General features: G+C 34.9%; 1 protein-coding gene across 1 annotated transcript; it reads right to left on the bottom strand.

Moving 5' to 3' along the window:
• Positions 1-3,836: 3,836 nt before the first annotated feature.
• LOC120766596 (protein takeout-like) lies at positions 3,837-10,503 on the bottom strand. The gene is made up of 4 exons (XM_040092200.1): positions 9,902-10,503; positions 9,487-9,724; positions 4,588-4,833; positions 3,837-4,521 (listed from the first exon to the last, which is right to left on the bottom strand). Exons 1-4 carry the CDS (start codon positions 9,984-9,986, stop codon positions 4,323-4,325), a joined length of 768 nt encoding a protein of 255 aa, XP_039948134.1. The 5' UTR covers positions 9,987-10,503; the 3' UTR covers positions 3,837-4,322.
• Between the last annotated feature and the right edge of the window lie 14,493 nt (positions 10,504-24,996).

Raw genomic sequence — 24,996 nt, 5'->3', positions numbered from 1 at the left:
GTGCAAATGGATAAAATCGGACTACAACCACGCCTACTTACTCTAAATCACAATTTTAAATTCCTTTTGATTCCGTCACTTTCCTGTATACAAATCATAAGACGAGATAACGAGATAAAACTTTGCACTAATGATAATAATATATCTGTATGTCAAAATGTGCTGAATCGGGTCAATATTTCCCTGAGACCCCATATACCCAATATAAAGACTTTCGAACTTCCGGGAGATTTTATACCGCATATACGGCCAATATTTGAGTTATCTCAATAAAAATGATAGAGCGTGTTTTACTTATAATAAAGTATACATATTTGCGCTTAAAATAGATAAACTTGGGCGTAAGCTTTACCTAGCCCCCATATAACTAATATCACGATTTTCAACAACCGGGCACAGATATTTAAATAAAAGGAATGTAAAATAATAACACCAGATATTATTAATGGAAAATATTAGTGAAAACGGCGTGTACTGCGTCGAATACTTTCAGAGCTGGAGTGTTTTCACCCATACAGATGACATGATCTAGCCAGTGCAGCCGCTGTCTATTAACTCCTTGCAGTATGTCAATGTCATCGTATAACATCGAACATGCCCTTCCTTTCTTAGGAAAACTCGTAACGTCCTTTTGTCATCGTCCATGCCTCTGCACCATATAGCAGGACGGGAGTAATGAGTGACTTATAGAGTTTTGCCATTGTTCGTCGAGAAAGGACTTTACTTCTCAAGTGCCTACTCAGTCCGAAGTAGCACCTGTTGGCAAGAGTTATTCTGCGATGGATTTCGAGACTGACGTTGTTGTTTATTGTTAATACTGGTTCCAAGATAAACGAGATTATCTACATCTTCGAAATTATGAATGTGGAAGCCAAGTCGTGAGTGCGACGACTGTTTGCTGGTGAGCCATTTGCTTTACTTCCTTATCCATTCTGGAGAAAGCAGAACTAACAGCGCTGTGGTTGAGGCCAATGATATCAATATCATCGGCATACGCCAGCAGCTGTACACTCTTGTAGAGGATTGTACCTGCTCGACTAAGTTTGGCATCTCGAATTAGTTTCTCCAATAGCAGACTGAAGAAGTCGCACGATATGTAGTCTGAAACTTCGTTTGGTATCGAACGGCTCGGGGAGGTCCTTCCCGATCCTGACGGAGCTTTTGGTATTGCTCAACGTCAGTTTACACAGCCGTATTAGTTTTGCGGGGATACAAAATTCAGACATAGCGGCGTAAAGGCAGCTTCTTTTCGCGCTGTCAAAAGCAGCTTTAAAATCGAAGAAGATGTGGTGTCAATCTTCTTTTCACGCGTATTTTAACGGATCGTAATTAAAAGGGGGTCACTTATCCGAGGCTGTTTTTTCCTTTTCATTGGTAGAGTTTTTTACGTAGCGGGTCCCAAACCCAGCGCACAACGTTATGTAAATTTAATTTTCAATAATTGAAACTTATTTGAAACGTAACACGATAACACACTATAGCCGATTTGAGCATTTTTTGAGGTATTTAAACGTTTTAGCATTAGACAACTCGTCCCGGATACCCATTTTTTTTGGTTAATTTGCATATGTATTAGTGGAGAATTTAGGGTTGATTACTTGTGGGTTTATACAATGGTATGTATGTACAATCAAATCAGAAACGACAGCAATACTCGATTGAAAAAATAAAAAAGACAATTCAATTATGAGGGGAAAATGAGCCGATTCGCGATGTTAAGCAAAATTTTCAAATCAATTTCTACTTTACTCTTGCCATTATTGATACTGTACTGTCTTCGGTCTATGAAAGATACGATTCATTGAAGAAAGTTATTCAAACTGTAGGAATTTTGCTTAATGTTGACCCGTCATTATTGAACAATATGAAAAATTAGAAATATTATTAACTCACGTTGGGTTGACGGATATAAGTAGATGCAACGGAAAAGTTCCCCATTGAACTATGAAATTATATTTGTTCAGACGAATAAAATATAGTTATATCGTTCGAAATTTATTGACGACAATGTGTGTAGAAGGACTGACAAGCTTAGCAACGTTATCGATTGAAAATGGAGTGCTACAAATTCTTAAAACAGTTGTGTGTGATTTTTTCAAATTAAATAATAAAAAATAATTAAATAATAAATAATATAATGCATTATGACACCACTTAAACTTTGAACTACACTTTTTGATTTTTTAGGGAGTCTCTGACGAGGTTCGTGTTCCTTTGAAACATTAGTGGAACATCGATCTTTCTTGCCTTAAGTTCTCAACTGGTTGGAAATAATCTGTAGATTCATTGAAGTAGCACTAAAGTGTGGTCCCAGTGATCAGTATTATGCAATTATAATTAAATAGAAGTAAAATTCACCGTTTTCTTATATTGGAATATTTCAATCATGAATTATAAATACTCAGGTTAAAGTGTTAATCCGCTACATTAATTACGACATGTGGATATACTAGTAGTAAACTTGCTATCTAAACGTTGACATATCGATTAGCTTTAACTACCTTAATAGCCATGTATGGTAATTCTGTAATCCTAGTCATGTGACAAACGGCTTATAACGACATAAAAAACCTGTCATGAGTTAAACGGTAACAAGAACATAACTTCACGCATGACTATCCTCTGTGTGAAAATTAAGTTAAGTAAAGGCTTGACCATTTATTAACTTAGATATGAATATTTACTTAAGGCTGTGAAAAGTTTTCCGTCATTTTCTTAAATCCATGCTTCGTTATCAGAAATTATGCGTTTGATGAATGTTGGATCTTCAAACCCTTTGTTAAGCATTTTTCGTGAACCTTTACTCGACATCGTTTTTGCAAAAACTTCAGGTCTTTTGGTAAGGGTCTAGCATTGTCACGCTCTATACCCAAAACCTTAACCAAAATGTGCTGAGTCGATCCATAAGATCGATATCTTTCTGACGCAAACGCGACGGTTTTCCAGTACCTTTTTTTAACTTTTTCGATGTTATCGTCATTAACAGAGTTGGCATGAGTTAAGTTTTCGATGAGTTTTATTCTCAAAAACACTTTTTCAACACTATTAAAGTTTTTGAAGTGGTGATTTCATTGGAAATAATAAAAATAAAATTTCAAATTGATAGCTCGTCTCGTTGTTAATCTTTTTATGATAAAAATCGCCAGACAAACATTACGCGTGGTAAAGAAATTGCTGGCAAATTGTAATGCCTGATATAAGGAGACCGAACTTGACACGAACATTAAAAGGTTGTATCAATTTTGGGAAACAATTATCGAAAGGGTTTGCATGTGCAGTTTAAATGGACTCCCAGATTAGATGATCGCACCATTGCATTGTCATCAGTAAGGTCGCTCCTCATCATGGATGAATATAAGCACAAAGTCAGTAAAGATTGACGAACAATCTTCTGTCCTCCCAGTAAGAGTTAGTGTTACCTTTCTTAAATGTAGGCTAAAGTTCCAATCTCTGTAAAATTTAGCAGGTTCGAGCTCAGTTAAAATAATATTTGCGGCTGTTTCCGGCTCTGGACGACTAATTGCCGATATTATTTATGCAAATCTTTGAGTGAGTTTTATACATATAGGCTGCATATGTAAATGATCTTCATGGTTATATATTTAATCGTATCAAAGACTGAAATTTCAAATTGGAACAAATGTGTTCTGTAAATGTAAGATATTGCTACAACTGACTAAGAATGTAACTCAGCAATCTGGCGATCGAAGTAGAAGGTTGTATTTATATTCCCTCATAGGTTTCTTATAAAATAAGGCGCAGAAAAAAATATGTACATATGTATGTAAAGGTGGTCCTAATACCCTCGAAACAATTATTAAATATATTGTAGGAAATGATTTCATTTATATAGTTTATTATGACATCCGGTTGTCCTTACTAATAATCCTTGCTGACATATATAGGCATATATATATTATTAGTAGCTAACAACAAATGTCAATTTTGTTTTCATCCAATTATTTATTAACTTATGAATTTATAGTTGGTATAAAGTTTTAAAAAAATTTATAAAATTTTAAGCCAAAATCACACGATATATTGTTTAAAGTTATTTTAAGATTAGGAATTCATAACAAATAGAACAACACACAAACAAAATTTTTCGTAAGCCAATTCTATCACGATAAAATTGTTGCTCTCTTCTATTACACCACATACATATAAAACGTTCAAATTCGACAACCACTTAATATGTAAATAAATTAAAATACCCATTTAATAATAAAACCGAAAGTGAAATACAGCATTAGGTTTCCTTCAGACCCACTTACTTATGCATACATATATATATAGTCAATATGCTAACTTTAAGTGCTCATTTAGTCCTCATATAAATCATCGTAGGCGAAACGCTTGAAGAGTGTCTGCAATATACTCTTCACCACCTCAGCAATGGCCACGTGTACGGAGGGTTGCAGTTCAGTCCAAACCTCATTCCAGTTTTGATTCAAAAACTCATTCAGATTGCTACCGAGTGCTGGATCACCGTTAAACAGATTTGTCAGCTTGATACTCATTCTAAGGGTTAAATATGATGACAAATTATTTGAAATGCTTATCAAAACCAAACATTTTTGCTATTACCTCTCTGGTTCCACCAACACTTTCAGTTTGTCCACGCTAAGGTATGTCTTGCCATCCCTGGGATGAAGTGCTGGCTTGAATTTTACGGAGAATTTGGGGTTGTGTAGCACAATATCGGCGTCACCATCACCTTTGATGGGCAAAATCAGTATGCGTCCGTCGGCGACATATTTACCCCGTAGCGCGATTTTTGGAAATGAACCGTACATTTCAAATTTGCTTGTGGCAGGATCGCGTTCGAAACCACTGTAAAATATACAGTTGTGAAAATAATGAATTCTTGTGAAATAAATATTTAAAAATCTAGAAAATTTAACACAATAAGGCACTGAATACTTAAGTGTAGGTAGTCATGTGTTTTTTCAATCCATCGTTTCAAACAGTTTACCAGACAAGTAAAATCAAAAAAATCTTATCCTCGGCTTCACCGAAACTATAACATTCTTCACAGGTGCATGCTAATGGTTTGCCTCGAAGGGAAAACGTTTTGATAGTATTTTGGAAGCACTTTGTTTGATATAAGCAATGGTCAAGTCTAATTAAGGTTATTTAAAAGAAATATTTTTTATGAAGACCTTTATCTTGATCTTGATCGTTTGGTTTAAATGGAAGCTATATACTATAGCGGTCCAATAGCGGACAGTTTAGTTAAATGAGGAGTTCCGTAGGGAAAAGAATGTCCAAAAAAACTGTCGACTCAGTAACTGACATGCAGAATACATTTGGTTTAGGGATGCTCAAATTCGGAGCTATATGCAGCAGACGATCTACTATAAGAAGTACATAGAAATACCAAAGCCGGTGTTGATGAATACTGCACTGAGTTATTTCGCAATGATGGGAAGAAGTTGCTAGAAAGGAAAACGTGACAACGAAAGCAAATTCAATCTAACTTGATTCACTTTCAAGAACTGGCTGGAATTTATCAGTGTTTCCTGTCCGAAAAAGGCTATAATTCGCTCGCTATTCACCCGCGTCAAAACTTGGACAAGACCTATGGGTATTTTCAAAAGCTCTATAAGACAATGTCTTTATTACAATCTCAGAAATTTTTACCTAGGTATATTTTTTACTGTTATGTTGGCCAACAGCTTAGTCAGTGGGAAGAACATCCTTTAACTACTCGATAATAATAGATACTTTAATCGAATATCGAAGAAAATTATACGAGCTTGAGAACTAAATCGCTCTGATACAGTCTTTCCAAAAACGTATGAGCGTATGCTGTATGCTGATTATCTTTAAAACACGCGCTGTTAGTTTCATTATAGAGCGATTGCCTATTTCAACCGTGTACCAAACTCAATTTTTACTCTGTAAAGTATTAATTTATGATATATGTAGGGAGAAGGCGGTATCGATGAAGTAATAACTTCTCTGCGTTATAGGGGTCAAAGAGGGTTCTCTCATTATTGTTTTAAAGTAGTTACAAGAACAACAAAGAAGCGACTTCTGAGCAAATATGATTTCTACGAAAATTAATTTTTTAGGAAGTAATGAAAGCAAACATGAAGAAGAACAATAATTAAGAGAAGTAAAATATTAAAAAAAAGCACAATAACTGTAAAATAAAAAATAAGAATAGAGAATATTGATATAACTTATTAAAATAAAGTTTATAAAAATATAGTTTTGACTAAAATAATATGCCAAATAAAATTAATATATTTATACCCTGAACAGGGTATATTAAGTTTGTCACGAAGTTTGTAACACCCAGAAGGAAGCATCGGGATGTATATAAAGTTTATACATAAATGATGCGTATGTTGAGCTGGAGTCGATTTAGCCATGTCCGTCTGTCTCTCTGTTTGTCCGTCTGTCCGTCCGTCTGTCTGCCTGTACTTTCGTTAGTTGGCGCTGAAAGCGCGTAGTTCTAGTTTTATTCGTCACATCGGGTCATGCTATACGTTTTTGGAAAACTCATTTCACGGGCTAACACGTGTTTGATTGATTGTCGTTTCTTTTAAGTCGTTCGTGAGTTATAGCGTCGCAAACATGGAGCAAAATAAAGAGAAAATACGGCATATTTTACAATACCACTACGATAAAGGCAAAATGCATCTCAAGCCGCCAATAAAATTTGTGCAGTTTATGGACCCGATACAGTTTCCATTTCCACCGCACAACGATGGTTGCAACGTTTTCGTTCTGGTGTAGAGGTGGTCGAAGATGCGCCACGCTTCGGAAGGCCTGTCGTCGAAAATTGCGATAAAATCGCTGAATTGGTCGAAAGAGCCGGGCATAGTAGCAGCCGTAGCATCGGTCAAGAGCTGGGCATGAGTCATCAAAAATTCATTTCAATTTCAATAAAAAAAAAAAAATCACTAAAAATACCGCAAGACTTTTTTGACAACCCATTATCTTCACGAAATTTGGTATAAGTTATTGTTCATAGAAATAATGTAATATCGGAAGAAATTGTTCAGAGGCTTATATGGAAAACTTTCGCATTTAACGTGGTATCTTCACGAAATTTTACATGGATTACTGTAATTACATAATCTCCGAAAAATTGTTCAGAACGGATTACTATAGCATATAGCTTCCATACAAACTGGACACATAGTTACTAAAAGAAATGCACCTGTGAAGGGTATATTAGCTTCGGTGCAGCCGAAGTTAACGTTTTTTCTTGTTTTATTAATAAGTAAGCTCGTTGTCGCCGTTTGGCCTTGCAAAAATGCGTTCGTCATAGCTCAAATAGAGGGGAATGGCAATATTACAGTTATTGTTTTTGTCGCTAAACTTTTTCAAAAATATTCGCTCATGCCCAGAAAATCAAGTGAAAAAAGAAATATAAAACAAATAACGCATAAGATTAAAATAAATTAAATAAAAGTGAATACTGTGTACTCAAAATACATGTGAAAATGTCAAATAAGTGTACATATGTTTGTCTGTATGTGCGTTGACAAATAGCTGAAAATCAGTTAGCAAACAAATCAATGTTAAATAAAACAACACATTAGGTGAATGAACCGCGTGTGGATAAATTCAAAGCGAAGAAGAATTTTTTAATAAAAATAATTTATGCAAATAGTTTTCGAAAATGTTAGGCGCAGATTTTTTGCAGCATTATATATAATAACAATAAAACAGCAGTTCATACTATCCAAAAAGTTGGAGAATGGTGGCAATTTTTTATACACAATTGGAATTCTGAGGGACTTTATACAAATATGCGAATGTGTAAATATGAGTACTTGTAAAAAAGTAGAATATTCTCTGATTTTCAAAATATGCGCCGTAGACTTTGAACCTACAGCAACTAAATAGTGGTTACACTGGTATTCTAACAAACAGCATTAAGAAGATTTCAGAACTTAATATCAAAGTAAGCATGATGTGACATAAATGAGCATTATTATTATTAGTTGTTGTAATCGCATTCTTAAATTTCTTATTTACGTAAACATTAGGGTGTCTAGGTGCTATAAAATACTTTAGAAAATGTATGGTTCTTATGGCACATTTTTAACTTTTTTGGAAATACTAATAATACAAAACACAAAAGTAACAACATCAACTCGATTATTTCTTTCCGTGCTCATATTGGTGATTTCAAAAATAAACGACTTCAAAATAGTAATTTCACTAAAATTATTCAAACAATTACTAACGAAGTCAATAACACGTATACACTGAATAGAGCATTACTTTGAGAGCTGAGCCAGTTTTAAATTCTATGAAATTTTTATCTGAGTGGAGTGTCATTTTGCCATGCCACTTGGAGGTAGAGGACCTCATATAAACGATGAGTTGTGAACATCCAACTTTTAATATTATTTGATTCAATTCCGAAGACGACCGCACCGTGGCGCACGTGATGTAATTTTTTATGCGATGTTTTTAACTCTTGAGTTACATAATTAACGCTTTAGAAAAGATAACTTTTCTCTTTAAAATGGAATTCAGCAACGATTTAGGAATTTTTATAATTTTTCAAGTAGTTTCGGAGTCTTTCTATTCAAAAAACCAAGCCATCAGATCTTTCCATTTATAATATTAGTATAGATTTATCACAGGTTCAAATAAGGCTGCTCCTACTGTTCGAAGTACTTTTGAAAGATGGCTTCAAAATTAATACCGTTAGGCAAGGCCTCAAAGAGAAAACCGTGCACCCTAGAAACATATCTGCAAAACATTGTTGCAGAGCACCAGGGCTCTTGAAAACTCTAGGCCTGAGAGAAATTGTCTCCGATCTCCCGTCCTCTATTCTTTACTGCCGTTAACAATAATAAAGGAACATGTAGGTTTTGCGTACTTCATGAATTATTTGTGATCAATAGAAATAACAGTTTAAATTATTTAAAATTTATTAAAATTGCTTAAGTTTGGTAGTGTATCTTGAGTGAAACTCGCTTGGTTAATCAACAGATTTCCGGTGTAAGCGAATGTTGAAATAATTGAAAACGTTTGCTTATGATGATTTCCCATTAGAAACTTATGCGATTTCGGAGGTGTTTTTGACATAAAAAAGCTTTATATGTTATTAGTATCTTGGAGATGGCAGCAAAATCATAACATACCCAAGGTAGGATTAGAAACTCGGTAATTTATATGCATAGCTCTGCTGTTTTACCCAAATAGTATTATAAACCCGATTACTTTTACATTTTACTTTTCCGCCCAGTTATATAATAGTCTTCATTCTTTAAAGTAAAACCAAAGGCAAAGCTTCGTAATTTTTTTCGAGTATATCGATATTGAATTGTCTCGAACATAGTCACGGCGAGTGTGCTGAACAAAGCGGAAGAATGCTTTTGGCGCACAAGTACACCGCGTACGAAATTTCAATGAGGACTCCAAATAAAAGATTTTGACGCCGCTCATACATACAAATTAAGTTTGTACTTTAACAAATTGTTGAAAAAAAAAATCAAAAAATCAACTCACACAGAACGATCAAACTTGACGGCGGACAATCCCTCAACATGCACATCACGGAAATTCAATTTCAAATTCAGCGAGCCGGTGCGGCCATCCGAAATGTCGAAGCGCTTCACAATGAAGGGTTCAATGATTGGAAAGCCCGCCGATGGGTAGCCGGTGCGCGCATACTGATGCACCAAACTCGCCGATGTGCGCGTTATGCAGTCTGTGTCGCCTGCGCGGCAGCGCGGTATGTCAGCGGCTAAAAGTGAAAACAACAAAATACAAACAAACAGACATGAGTATAAAGCGAAATGTTGTGGCAAACATAACTGCAATTATAAATCAAATGTGCCGCGGAGGCTGCGAGAACGCAGTCAATGTCGCAGCAAATTAACACAACAATAACAAAATATGTAGCTGGTTAAAGGGAACGTACGAAAATTGCTGCTGGCCGCCGAGATGAGCAACAGACAGTTGCTGATGACGGTCGCAAGGACCAAACATTGTTGCGCAGCGCACATTTTATTTATTTGTGGATTTTTTGACAATCGGTTGCTATGCGCCGCCTGACAACAAGCGCTCGTGTTACTGATTTGATTTGCGCACAAAATAAGTTGAGTGGAATCAGTTAGCTGTTGCGCGCACTCGATTTAGGTAGACGCGGCGTACAAAATAAAAGACTTTAGCGACGAACTTGCTGATTTATTATAAGCGCGTTCTGTATGTAAGGACGCGATCCTGTGCGTATTTTTGACTGAACTCGCTACGCGACGGTTTTTATCATAAACTGCTCGATGAAAAAAAAAAACAAAAATTTATTTTTCCTTGTTTATTTTGGAATTCCTATAAACGAAAAATTGCAATGCCTAACGGCCACTGTATTGTTGCTACAATTAATTTTTCAAATTTAGTCAACTCATCAATAGCCACTGCGTTAAATTGACGTTACGTAGCGGCCTTACGCGGCACGGTCGCGCACTCGTGTTGTGTTCAGCAAATATTGGCGTTGGAATAAGTTTTTGCGAACTCTTGGCCGAGTTCAATGCTAAACTGTAAAACAGTTCTGGACAAACGCAGGCATTTATAATCTTTTTCGGTGGCTCCGCGCGGCCACAAAGCCTTTGCGCTTTTGCTTCATTACTGCTTGTACGCTAGTGTGTGTGTGCGCATATGTGTGTATTTTTAGACTCGCTGTTATTATTGTTGTAGTTCTTAACGTTCGCTTGTGGTATTTACTTTTAAGTCGCCTATTCAACGATTCTACGTCGCCAATAGCAATTTGCAAGCGCTTGCTATAAGCACTCACAAGCAAGCTTACACAAACACTCACACATGTGAATATAGTTACACACACATACATATATATACAGTTAATATCAGCTAACTTATTTGTTTGTGTGCGTAAAATTGTTCATCCAAATGACTAAACGGACAGTTTGCCTATACTCCCATACATTCTGTCCGTCCGTACGTCTATCCAGCACGTTGACGCCACTGGCAGACGTCAACTGTATGCGCGGCGCGCGCGTCTTCACAACACTATCCATGTTCAAAATCATAAATAATTAGTATTATTAACAGGTCTAGAAACGCACAAAAAATTCTATAAATTTTTAATTGGCTCCTATCAAGTTTTTGTTTTCACTTGATTGTGTTTTGCTCTTTTGTTTCGTCATCGTCGAAATCGTCTTACATATGGCAACAACGAACCACATACATACATACACACTTTCTTAGTAACTTCATCGTCCATACCAAAGTATTTACTAGGAGTGCGCGCGTAATGCTGATTTTAACGCAGAGATATTTCAGGAGGTACACATATGTGTGTGTGTGCTGTTATTGGCCTTAAGCTGCTGCTCCTACCAATGCTATTATTTCGCCCCTTCAGCTCCACAACTACTCATTACGCTCCACTTGCGCGCGCATATTTAGTAATGCGATTATATTCCTTTAGCGAAATGACTTGTAGAAAATGGCAAGAAGAAACGTCTGAAAATGAAAAGAATAACGCTTTGTCTGCTAAAGAGTTTTATGGACTTTGTTCTTTTTATATTTGCTTTTTGCTCTTCCAGATAAAATTCCTTTCCATTTCAAGGTCAAATTAATTAATTTTGAGCACAATTTTAACCCACATTATTAGCAGCGATATACGAGTGTACCGACGATATAAAGCGGAGATTTATTACACTGTTCTAAATTATTCCGCGAATATGAGATCTGATAAAGAACAACTCATCAAAGGCCAGATTTTTACCTGTACTTTTCAGATTTTTTAGGAGATAGTTATTATAACTGAGTCTGTTGTGTGCGCGACAATCACTCGATAGATCGCGAGTTCAAATTTAATCTGCTTGCTGAGGTTTAATTTAATACTTATTATGTATAGCAGATTACTATTATATTATTATTAATGTTTATTAATTAAAAACGTACGTAAATACGTTCCGTATGTAACATAGATTGACTTGGTATCAAACATGAATGAAAGCGGGGAATCCTACATTCAAAAAATTCATCTCACATATTTTCCTAGATATCCCATGACTGATATAAAGACTTACGTGCTTCCTTTTGATTTTCTGCTACATATTACGAGTTATTATATTTCGGTTAATATGAACATTGATACCTTTCTTCCATCACTTTCAGACCCTAGCTGAATCGTTCTCCTTCCGTCTCACTATAATTTCCAAAATTGTATAAAAATCCATCAATTTTTTTATGGAGATAATTTAACTTGATACTCAAATTCGCACTTAAATTTAAATAGTTTGCATAGGAAATTTTCCATTATAAACACAAACCTTTTCCAAACTTCAATTTCTAGAGCAGTTATAACTTTGATGTAATCGGTATCTTTCAATAATTGAGGTATTTAAGAATCATCGAATATTCCACCTTTCAACTTTTCCATACTATGTTCCGAAATTTTTTTCATATACATACCACTAAAATAATATGCTTTGATGGAATAGATGTTTCACGCTCTTACTAACATCCATTGCTAGATTGCACCGACATCTGGATATTTAACGACTTCATTGTTTCTGAGTACTCTATGCGTACTACTTTTGGAACGTAAGCGAGATTTTCATTGAGTAAAATAGAACATTTTGTAGACTGTAATTGTAGATAACTCCTTGTTTGATTTTTAGTAAAGCCGTATAGTTCCGTATAATTTGCCGCATAGGCGGATAACCCACGTTGCTTGTGCTTTTAAAGTGTTATATATGTTATTATTTATAATTATCTTCCTGTTACATAAATAAATAAATACATTTTTCGCATATTTTGAAAGGCCTGAGAGTGAGGATCACGTGATGTTTGTATGCAAGAAAAAGGTGCGCAGAACCCTTATCATGACTGGAAAACTAAATTTTTATTACCAACAAGCAGATATTCATCGAAATATTAGATATTCAATTATCTTAAAAATCAGAGCACCTTCAATATTTTCATGAATGCAGTCATAATCTGGACATTTAAATGCATCAATATTTGCTGAGATATCCTGCATTTTGTAGAGGTGTGTTATAAGTAAGTGAACGATGTAAAAATGTGTTGTTGATAAGTTAGTTTTACAAGGTACTGTGAATAGGAATATTTGGAAATTATTTTGCTGGTTTTGAGCAAAAAGAAATTAATTATAATTGTGTGTGTGTAATTATAGTTTGTGCTATATAGGATTCGGTTTAACTTCTTCTACTCCTCATTAGAAGCAATTGTGTGATTCTGATGTCTATATTATAGAATGATCTCTGTATTTTCTTCTTAGGCCTACAGCTCTGATGAGGCAACATCATTATTGCTGGAAAGATATACAATATGCGGTTTCGACTAGAATTAGCTCATCCTTACTTGCAATAGGGAGATGAAAATGAAATTACCATTTTCTATCAGTAAATGAATACACATATTCCACACATTGTAAACCGCTAAATAAATGTAAATCTCTCACATTTCTCATCTTTCAAGTGCGAGTAAATACGAATTACTCTCTTAATCAAATGTCACTTTTACTAATTAAATCCACATGTCAAACAATTAGAGAAATTAACACATGCAAATGAAAAAAAAAATGCAAGGGATTATAAAGAAACACCGAGAACGTGAAAACGAGAAAGTGGAATTATAATTTTGCGTGAAAAGCAAATTGCAATCAAGTGAAATATTTTAAGCCTTTTACTAAGAAAAGCAGAATTAATGGAAGCTCTATAATAATTCAAGTTTGAAATCTTATAATTAAGATTTAATTGAAATTAATATTTATTTGTAAGAGGTTTGTAGCGGTTAGTTGCAACTCTATTTCTATACTTTCACAACATTTTGTTACAGAGTATGACAGTTTTGTAATCTAACGGTTGTTTGTATCATCTAAAACCAATCGAGATAGCTATATGTTATATATATATATAAATGATCAGGATGAAGAGCCGAATTGAAATCCGGGTGATTGTCTGTCCATCCGTCCGTCTATGCAAGCTGTAACTTGAGTAGAAAATGATATATCTTGATGAAACTTTCTACATATATTTCCCGGCATTCTTTAAAATGTCAACTGAGCATTTAATAAATGAATAATATGATTTGCTACAGAGGATCGTAGTAGCAAGGACCACCTGTGGGCTGAAAATGCCTGCGGTCCCACCCCCTAAATAGTTTAATCAACTTATCTTCCAAACCGCTAAAGCTAAATTAACCAAACTTGTTGAAAGGAAGGATTTCAGCCCCTCTTCATACATATATAGCGAAAAGTGGTAAAAACAAAATATAACCACTTCCACTTCTCATATAACAGTTATGTCTAAAACTACTATTAGTCCGATAATTTACTAAATAAATGCGCCACATGCCTTAAATTTCACAAGCAATATGAAAAGCAAGGGCTTTAAATGAGTCGGTGCAAAAATTGGCCTTCTTTTAGGTGGAATGCTACAGGTATATCCGGAGATACTTGTTCAATTTCAAACAAATTTAGTGTGTGATGTTATCAAATCATGCTTATCGTAAACTCTGACAATGGTCGAAATCTGTTAACAACCACGCCTACTTCCCATATAACACATTTTTATATTCCATGTGATTCTTTCACTTTACAGTACACAAATCAAACATCACTGAAGTAATGAATATAACTTGGCAGAAATATTGCCCTCCTCATTTCATCCTACGCCTAAAATTAGCATTTCAACTATAACTTTTCAAGAATCCAGCACCAAATATGTGAGCCGTAGTGCATTTGACTGTTTTTTCCGAACATATCGGTTAATCTGTGAGTGCTAGTATTAATATTCAGAGAGAATATTAATGACAGCGTGCCCTTGTAACAAACGGTTGACACTACAACGCATCTATGGTTCAATTTCTAACGAATCTTAATGAGATTAAAAACAAATTCCCTTATAATACTAGTGTACATTCTTCCTATTTTTAATTAAAATATATCACTTTACTTAGCGAGAGTGTCAAATGGTCGGTTACACTCGAAATTTGCCCTTCCTTACTTGTTAATTAAAATAGTTCTCTGCAATAAATATCTAAAAGAACTTTCAGTTGAGATTCTTTAACTCTTTGCTTCCAAGAAGTTTTATTTAGTGAATTATCATTTTCAACTCGACATTGTTGGAAAAAAAGCTTTTACTGCAGGATCTAACCTACCGTGTATTGCGACCGGGTGACCGGAGCCATTGTTACCTTTTTCATTTTCTCCAAACAATTTTGGGTAGAGTAGGCATAATTGAAGAACAAAAAGAGAAGCTCGTAAGTCGTGATCAGACCCATCCTAATACATACATATATGACACAAATCATTCCACTATAATTTCTGAGGGTAAGACTCTTGGTGCTAGAACTTTTGGTAAAGATTAATCAAAGTATTGCAATTTTGTTTGTTTTTTCCATTGTGGTATTTGTAGAAAAGGACAGAATAAATTTGTTAAAATGAATTAATGGTATTTTTTTCAAAAAAAGTCACATTAGCAACAGTCGATGAGGTATTTTAGAATAATGACAGTCAGTGGGGTACTTACATATGTTAACCTCTCAGAGGGTGAGATTGAGGCAGATGAGTATTAAAAAGCACTAATTCACAAAAATTTGTAATTATTGTTCCTAACTAATATAAGTAATTCAGTAGAAATAAAGAGTTCATCTGATAATCCATTTTTAGCTGAATAAAGTCACTAATTATTCACATAAGATCCTAGATTCGCAGAAAAAAGATAAACAATCATCAGATCAATTCCAACGTATTGTCGAATACTATAGCGGCTTTAATAACATTTGGACGTTAAAAGTAGAAAATTTCTATAAAAATTTTCTAAGTATAATTGATACTATATCTACTCTTACTTCAGGATTTAGTCCAACAAGATAGCCAGCTATTTTTCCCAATCTTAGACCACAAGAATATAGTCACTGTAAAGTAATCCCGGGTTTACAGAATACAAAAACATTTATATTAAAAATTTGATAAAAACGCCCTCGATTGCACTTATTAAAAAAAGTCAAATTTATCAATAGCTTCATTGAAAAGAAATGAAACTTTATAGCATGCTTGTTAGCATTGCCTTACTTGTCCAAAAACCAAGAAAAACCAGCTGCACTGGAGTTATAATACCATTCACAGGTGCATTGCTTATAGTAATTATACTTATAACTAAACCTGAAAACGTAACTGGTTAGTTTAGATCTTACTAGTCATGTTGTTTGATATAGCTTCGGTGCAACCGAAGTTAACATTTTTTCTCATTTTGACTAATTTCTTCAATTTGACTCAAATTGCTCAAACAAAATAATCGGGAAGCGCTAAAACGGAACTATTGAGTAGTCAACAGTGCGAAATTTGTGTTTAATAGTGCGTTCCGCCATATTATTATTTCTCTGTTATTGTAATTATGTGCTATTTATAAGGAAGCTTCGAACAGCTGCTGACCGGACATCTACAATTAAACATTTATTGTTGTTAAGAATGAGGTATACATACATATATACATATGTTGTCCCCTGTAGGAGCACTCTGAATTTACTTCGAGTATTTCAACCGATTAGATATATACCTTTATTTCTCGTTTTTAATATGACAAATAATAATGGGTTGTCAAAAAAGTCTTGCGGTATTTTCATTGAATTTTTTTTTTTATTGAAATTGAAATGAATTTTTGATGACTCATGCCCAGCTCTTGACTGATGTTACGGCTGCTACTATGCCGGTCTCTTTCGACCAATTCAGCGATTTTATCGCAATTTTCGACGATAGGCCTTCCGGAGCGTGGCGCATCTTCGACCACCTCTACACCAGAACGAAAACGTTGAAACCATCGTTGTGCAGTGGAAATGGAAACTGTATCGGGTCCATAAACTGCACAAATTTTATTGGCGGCTTGAGATGCATTTTTGCTTTTATCGTAGTAGTACTGTAAAATATGCCGTATTTTCTCTTTATTTTGCTCCATGTTTGCGACGCTATAACTCACGAACCACTTAAAAGAAACGACAATCAATCAAACACGTGTTAGCGCGTGAAATGAGCTTTCCAAAAAGGTATAGCATGACCCGATGTGACGAATAAAACTAGAACTAGTCGCTTTCAGCACCAACTAGCGAAAATACCGCAAGACTTTTTTGACAAACTATTATTTGTTTAAATTTCAATATTTTATTTACAATTGTTCTATTGTTATAAACTTTTCATTGAAAATAATTCGTATAAAATCTTCAATACATGTATATCATACTAATGGATCTGGCAACGCGTTGCTATGGTTATCGTATACAATACATAGTATTATAATAAAGTATTCAATACCTGTTAGTGGAAGAAATTATGAATTTTCTATTAGGCATTTTACACAAAATTATAATAATTATTATTAGTTTTTTTTTATTTTTTTATGGATTGTTCTTTTATGAGCCTATTTGAGATAATGACTATTATATCTTTTAAGTTGGATCAGACTGGATATAGTGTACTCAATTCTATGTACTTAAACTGGTTCAATAGCTTAGGAGTTAATCCCAGAGAAAACGTGGCATGTTATTATATATTTTTTAAATTATTTTAATACGAACTGTATAACTTCTGAATAACGTTTCATCGTCATTGAATAATCTTTGAATGCAAATCTTTTATATTCGCTTTTATTTGTCTTCATCTCTTAAGATCTTCACAATTTTGAAAAAAATTTAATAATACTATGTTAAGCCTATATTTTTTCCAATACTTTGATACGCATAGGATTTGTTTTCAGTGTAATTTTAGTTGCAAAAACTATTTAAAATTCTATTAAATGTAATATACCGAATGCAGAATCTCTTTCTTGATTTAAATATTGATTAAAATAATTACCAATAATTACATAAAAATAGTTCGTCCCACATATAGTTTTGCTTCATAGAGTATTGCTAATATTCAAAGTAATAACAATACATTGGCATACTTATTAATCCCTATATCTGAAACATTTCCTACAGGGTCTAAGGGGTGTACACATAAACACGATTGAATATTTATTTTAATATATACGCACTACCGGCGATCAATCAATCATTGCAATTTGTAAATGCTCAACAATTGACAAGCTGAAATGCGTCTGCCGGTGAAGTGGTTTGGCCAATTTCTTGCTGCTTTTTTAACTGTTTTTATCAACAACGGAAATGTTGTTTGGCTAATTCTGAACACAATATATGTATGTAGGTGTCAGTTTTTTTTAATAATCACCAATGAAACTTATCAAGCAAATATTAAGCCATTATATACAGAGTGAGTCATAATTATGCATTTAAACGAATATTATTGGTGTCATATTAATAACATATTAAGGTAGCAGAAAACTATATTTTTTAAAAATTTAGGAGGGAACATTTCTCCAGACTGCTGAAGCATAACACCAAGAGATGGCGAAACCGATTCCACAATCGATGACGATGGAGCAGACGTTCCATTGCCCGACCATGAAGAAGTTCGAATTGGAATTACCCGTCTGCAGAACAACAAAGCAGCGGAGGCCGATGGATTGACGGCCGAGCTATTCAAGCATGGCGGCGAAGCACTGATAAGGAGCATGAATCAGCTTCTTTGAAGAATATGCTCGGATGAAAGCATACCCGGCAATTGGAATTTGCTCTGCCCAATCCTCAAAAGGGAGACTACACAATCTGCGCTAACTACCGTGGGATTAGCCTCCTCAACATCGCATATAAGGTTCTATCGAGCGTACTGTGTGAAAAATTAAAGCCCACCGTCAACAAACTGATTGGACCTTATCAGTGTGGCCTTAGACATGGAAAACAAGAAAACAATACCCGTAAAAAGACGATCGACACATTACCTCTTCGTCGATTTTAAAGCAGCTTTTGACAGCACGAAATGGAACTGCCTTTATGCCGCTATGTCTGAGTTTGGTATCCCCGCAAAGTTGCGGCTGTGTAAACTGACGTTGGGCAGTATCAAAAGCTCCGCCAGGATAGGGAAAGACCTCTCCGATCCATTCGATACCAAACGAGGTTTCTGACAAGACGACTCCCTATCGTGCGACTACTTCAACCTGCTGCTAGAGAAAATAATTCGAGCTGACAAACTGAATCGGGCAGGTACAATCTTTTATAAGAGTGTACAGCTGCTGGCCTCAACACCCGCGCCGTTAGTTCTGCCTTATCCAGAGTGGATAAGAAGAAGCAAGACGAATTATTTCCTGTCATCAAACAAATATTCGTCGCTCTCGCCACTTGGCTCTCACATCACTGTTGATTGTCATAACTTCGAATTCGTAGATAATTTCGTCTATCTTGGATCCAGTATTAACAGCAACAACAATGTCAGCATCAATATCCAACGCATAATAACTCTTGCCAACAGGTGCTACTTCGGACTGAGCAGGCAATTGACAATTAAAGCCGTCCCTCGACGAAAAAAGGCCAAACTCTATAAGTCACTCATTATTCCCGTCCTGCTATATGGTGCAGAGGCATGAACGATGACAACGTCTGATGAGGAGAGCAAGACCACCACTCTCTTGGAAAGACCACGAGCCGAAAACGTAGCGTTGAAATTTATATTTGCCTAAACTCATTTGTGGATGTACTCGCACAAGATTTATTTTCAATAAATGTAAAAATTTATGATTTTACGATGCGTTATGACAAGTTGTGAGTATCTTCACCCTGTATATAAGAGGTAAGAAGATTAGTTAAAATGGCAAAACAAGGAATTGCAAAGCAGGATGACGTTTACTTATTTTGTGCGACATATTAGTTTGTTCTTTAATACTAAGATATAAGTATGTGTATATATGTACATAAATAATTATGCTTGTATATACTGTGTATATATTTATCGTGGGTAATTAAGGGGTAATATATCTGAATGTATACAGAAGCTAAACTAGCCAGCGGCACTATGTGAAATAAACAGACAGTTTCACCTTGAAGACAGAGCACCTGACACATCGGCCGATCAGTCGTCGGTGGCACGTTTTTGCGTTGTTTTCACCGGTCTGTTTAGTTGGTCGCTGGGACTTGTCAATGATGATACAACTTTGGATCTCTGTAGACTTCTTTTCAAGTTGTATTGGAAAGACGATAATAAATTCCATATACATTAATACATTGTCATAGTTTGACTAGACTGACAAGTTTTTTTGTTTTGTTTTTTGCTGAATCGAATGACGATATTTGCGAGGAAACAAACAATTTGTATATATTTATGCTTTGATGAGTCCATATTGCTTAGTTCTGGAATGTTCTACATTCGTTTAAGATGATATGATATAAAGAAACAAGAAATTTGGTGAACATCCATTATCTGCATAATTCTTTATACATGGATGTATGTATGTATGCAAATTACTTATGTATTTAAATATGTTTAAGTATCATGAATCGACACTTTTTTGCCATAACTATACAACAACAAGTACAGTTCGTTGTATTGCTATAAATTGGTCCGGTTTGTAGAATGAGTTATTTAGTAGATTTTACGAGTTTCGGTTGGCAAGATCTTTACTATGAAAACAAATAACTTTTACAACTTTTGGTCACTTCGGGATCAGTTCTTTTGAAAACATTCAGAACATTTCAAAAACAACATACTATCGGGTCTGTAGATTTTTTTTTATAAAATATTGGTTTTCTATTACTTATTTGTCTTCTTTCATACTTCATTGAAAATGACAAGAATCAGTTCTACTGAAAACCGCTAAAGAATTCCGAAGCTATTTGCAATATTTACAAAAGTAATCGGAATATTGTACTAATGTTGAACCACACAGAATCGTTTCTTTGTTCCGATACATGTCACAAGATAGCTTTTTTTTATATGTAGTTTCCGTCTCTCGTTTAAGGATTCGAACGCTGTTTCATCAAAATCACATACATATAGTTTCTTTATAATTTTGAACACCCATCGACAGATTAAGACAAACCTCCAAGATCAGCTGACATAAAAAGTACCCCATCAGGTACTTTAGTGGTCCGGAGTCACCCCAAAATTGAGTTAAATATCAAACTTCATCGACAAGTCATTTGATAACAGGCTCGTCGGTTTGATTAAAAGTGAAAATTGAATTGATGTAAGTGCGAGAAGGCTGAATTCGGACGGAAACAAAACATCAGTCAAACACACCGAATTATTTTGAAATTTTTTTCACAAAAATTGTATTTAAAATCTAGAACCCGGAAATCAACATAAACTATTTAACGAAGTATAATTTCATCTTATGCTAAGGCAACATGTGAGCGAACTTATTTAAAATCAATTTTAAATCTGGTTTATTATTGGAATGAAAAGTTTGCAGGGGATTATATGTAGATTTTATTAACTTTTATTATCGAAAATTTATTAAAATATCTTACAACACAAAGAATTATATTCATTATAAATCTTTACCACAAAATTATAATGGATTAATTAATTAATTAATAAGAGAGAATCTTTTCCTGGTAGTAGTATGTCTGTGTGTTACTAATGGTTTGAACTATAACCGCGAAATGTAAAGATTTTCGAATTTCCGTATATATCGGCCGATATGTTAGTTATCTTAATAAAATGTAGAGATTTATAACTGTGTATATTTGTGATTAGAGTGAATAAAAACGGATGAAACTCGCCCTAGTACTGCCCTGGTTTTAATCCTTGCAAGTTGCAAGAGTATATAATGCCCGGTTACACCCGAACTTTGCTCTTCCTTACTTTCTTATTATTAAATATCAATTTTCGAACACACCTTATGCTATGCATATAAACAATGAAGTTAGTCCACCAATTAAAATGTCAAAAATGTTTCCTTACCAAAATTTGCCAGCGATTACTAAGCGGTTAGCTGTTTAAAATATTTTTGGTAAATAATTACATTGTTTGTATTTATTATTAGTAGCTGCCCCAAAGTGGTGTGAAAAGTCATAAACGCTACTTGTCAATTGCCCTTGCGTTTGCGCAATCAATTTGCGCTTAATAAAACCCGTGAACAGCCGAAAAATGTGCGCTTATAACATTCGACATACAAGTATGTATGTACATACATCTACAACAGTTTTTTTTTTTGTTATTCGTATAGGACTTATTATAGGTAGTGTGTGTTTTTTATGTTCTACCTGATGGCTGCCTCTAAACGAATCTTGTGTGGCCCGACGGGCGACTGCGCAAATTATTAAAATACTTCGTTTGCTACATCATCGTTTGGGAAAAGTAAAAGTTTTGTTTATTTACATTTATTCAAACACACACTGAATAGTTTTTTGGGATGAAAGAATTATTTGATTATTTGCATAGCAGCACTAGTTTAGACTTAAGTTGAAGCCTAAAAGTGAATGAAGAATTAAATAATATTTACCTTTCGGCGAAATTTTTTTTAAATTAAGTATACAAAATTCATTAATCCTCAATAACTCATTAAAATTTACTAAACATTTATGTAAGCATTACTGTGTTTAACATTATCTTAAATAAACATTACAATATATAAAAAAGTTTAATATTATTTGCTCACCAAAAATATTTTTCATCTATCTTCTTCTATTTATAATTTTTTTAACGCTGAATTTTAATGAAAAATCAAAAATCTACTTTTTTCTTGACTGTTATGAGTTTCCGTGTTTCGTGTTCCTATAGCTTAGTCTAGTATATTTTAGGGATCTTTCTTGCAAAATCACTTCCCTGCAATGTTTGCTCTCTGTTTGTTTAAATGTTTCCACAATCTATCCAGTGGCGTAGCTAGGTAACCAAGAGCCCTGGGGCCCCATGCTATGTAAACTGATTAGATTTTATCAAATAAAAATATGAAATATACAAATACCTTAAAAATGCTAAGCTACTTAAGCTCTTTTTTATGCACTGCATGGCAAATTACAAATAATACTTGATGCAGGTTTGGCTAGTAAAACGAAATAGAGAAAATTCAAGGGTTTATTATATAAAGGTCGGGCTTACCAACTGACCAAATAACAATTATATTTACAATATTTCCCACCTTCAGTTTTCGCAAAAGTATCAATGACTTCGTTTAAATCCAGCGCTTTTAGCGATAAATGTCCGAGTTGAGTTTGGCCCGTATTATTTCTTAAATAATTTTTTATTATTTTTAAATTGCTAAATGACCTTTCAGCTATAAAAATTTCCGCTATATAAATATTTTGTTAATTATTTCCTTACATAATTGGTGAACAGTCGATGCTTCAGTTAGTTGCGGTAAAACTAGGCGGTAAATAATAATAAATTATATCTGAATATTTCTGAAAAATGAAGTTGCTTTATCAACATGTTGGTGTTAGAAAATCAAATAAATATTTTTTCTCGGTTTGGAAATCGGTGATCAGCTGCTAATCCAGCAAAATGCTTTTTTTAATTTTTTTTGTCTTTTTTTCTTGAAAATGGGTTTTAATGCCATATTTTCTTGCAGTGTCTGTAATTCGAAATCATTTCTATAAATTTGCAACTTTGCTTGGTCTCTGCTAAAACTTTATTCGCCTAGCCCAAATTGAAGGTCGCATTTTTGCAAAGTTTTGGCTGTATTATTGATGTTCAATACACGGTGCATGAATTCGCAAAACAACACGAACTTGAAGTTAAGCATTTTTGTTTTAATACTCTCTGCTTCACCACGCCCATCTTTATTAGGCCCCGGGGCAATGCTCCGCCTAGCCCCTAGGTAGCTATGCCACTGAATCTACCATTTTTATTTATTATTCCGGTTTTCTCGCCGGAACTGCGTTCTTAATAATCCTCAACAGATTCTCTATGGGCTTAAGTCCCGGCTTTAGGCAGACCTCTAGAAACACTTTGCTCTGGGTCGTTATCCTCCTGAAAAATCCAATCCATTCATAAAACATTGGCGTAGTTTCCATTTCAATGTTCTGTTAAACTGTCTCTGTAAAAACTGCCAGTCATTTTGCTTCATCATGTGCAAGTGATTCTAGGTCGAATGGATTAAAGCACCCCCATACCATGACTGCAGATCCACCATGTTTCACAGTGCTGGTGTTCCCTCGCAAACGGTAGACTTTATTTGATGTTCTTCTTTCATACGTTCGATTCGCGTTGTGCGATTCGCCTACTTAGGTGGTTTTCCTGCAATCTATTACGGACTATCAGTTCTGATATTCGTACACTTACACCTTGCTTATGCTCCATTTGGACACTAATTTCAGGTGGCATTTAAAAAGGATCCACCAACTCCACTACTTGTCTATTGTCATTAAATATTGTATTTCGCGATTTTTTACCGGAACTATTTTCAATGGTCTTTTGTTTCCTGAAATATTATAAAGTATTCTTAACCCTTGAAGGATGGAGCCATGTGTAGAAGTTCACGAAAGTGAGGCAAGTTCTCTGAGCGCCATTCACTTGGGAGTGGCCAGAAATCATTCTCTTACACATAGCTCAAGCATATTACGAACTCCGGTCTTAGACCAAATACCCTCTGGGTAGCCAAAAACATCCGTTTGAAGGCGAGCTAAAGTGAGAAGGCGAAACATCCCTCCCTAGGGTTGTGCGCTGGGTTAGAGACCCGGCTCGTAAAAAAAACCCTCGTAAAAAACCCCCGATGATAGACCCTCCTTTTGATGATGACCACTGCAAACGCGTTAAGGATTACGATTTAAGGGCATGCACCTGGAATGCAGCTGCCCAGCTGGTTACTGTTCTCATAAGACTAAAGATTGCCATCACCGCCGTCCAAGAACTGCCATGGATGGGACAAGGACTGAGACGAGTAGGTTCTTGTGGCATTTCCTACAGTGGCCATATAAGGAGCGCAAATTGTGATAGACGGAAGACACGTCTCTTGTGTTTTAGACGTGTGTACGCTCCGAGGTTTTGCAGCCAAGATACGCACTCCCCTCTGTGCAGCAAAAAAACGGACGTCAACAAACATAAGGAAGGTTGGACGACGGGAAGCTGCAATCGCAAAGACATCCGAACGATTTCCTACTCGACTTGCACTTCTGCTCTCCTAGGGCACTAATCAGCAACTCGGTATAAGGGAACTGTGGGTCGGCATTCAAGCTCCATTGATTTTCGGAAAATGCAAAAGAACA

Source organism: Bactrocera tryoni, chromosome 1 (genome assembly GCF_016617805.1).
Source record: "Bactrocera tryoni isolate S06 chromosome 1, CSIRO_BtryS06_freeze2, whole genome shotgun sequence".
NCBI lineage: Eukaryota > Metazoa > Arthropoda > Insecta > Diptera > Tephritidae > Bactrocera > Bactrocera tryoni.
Note: the sequence above shows the minus strand (reverse complement) of the source record. Positions and strands in the feature narration are given on the sequence as shown.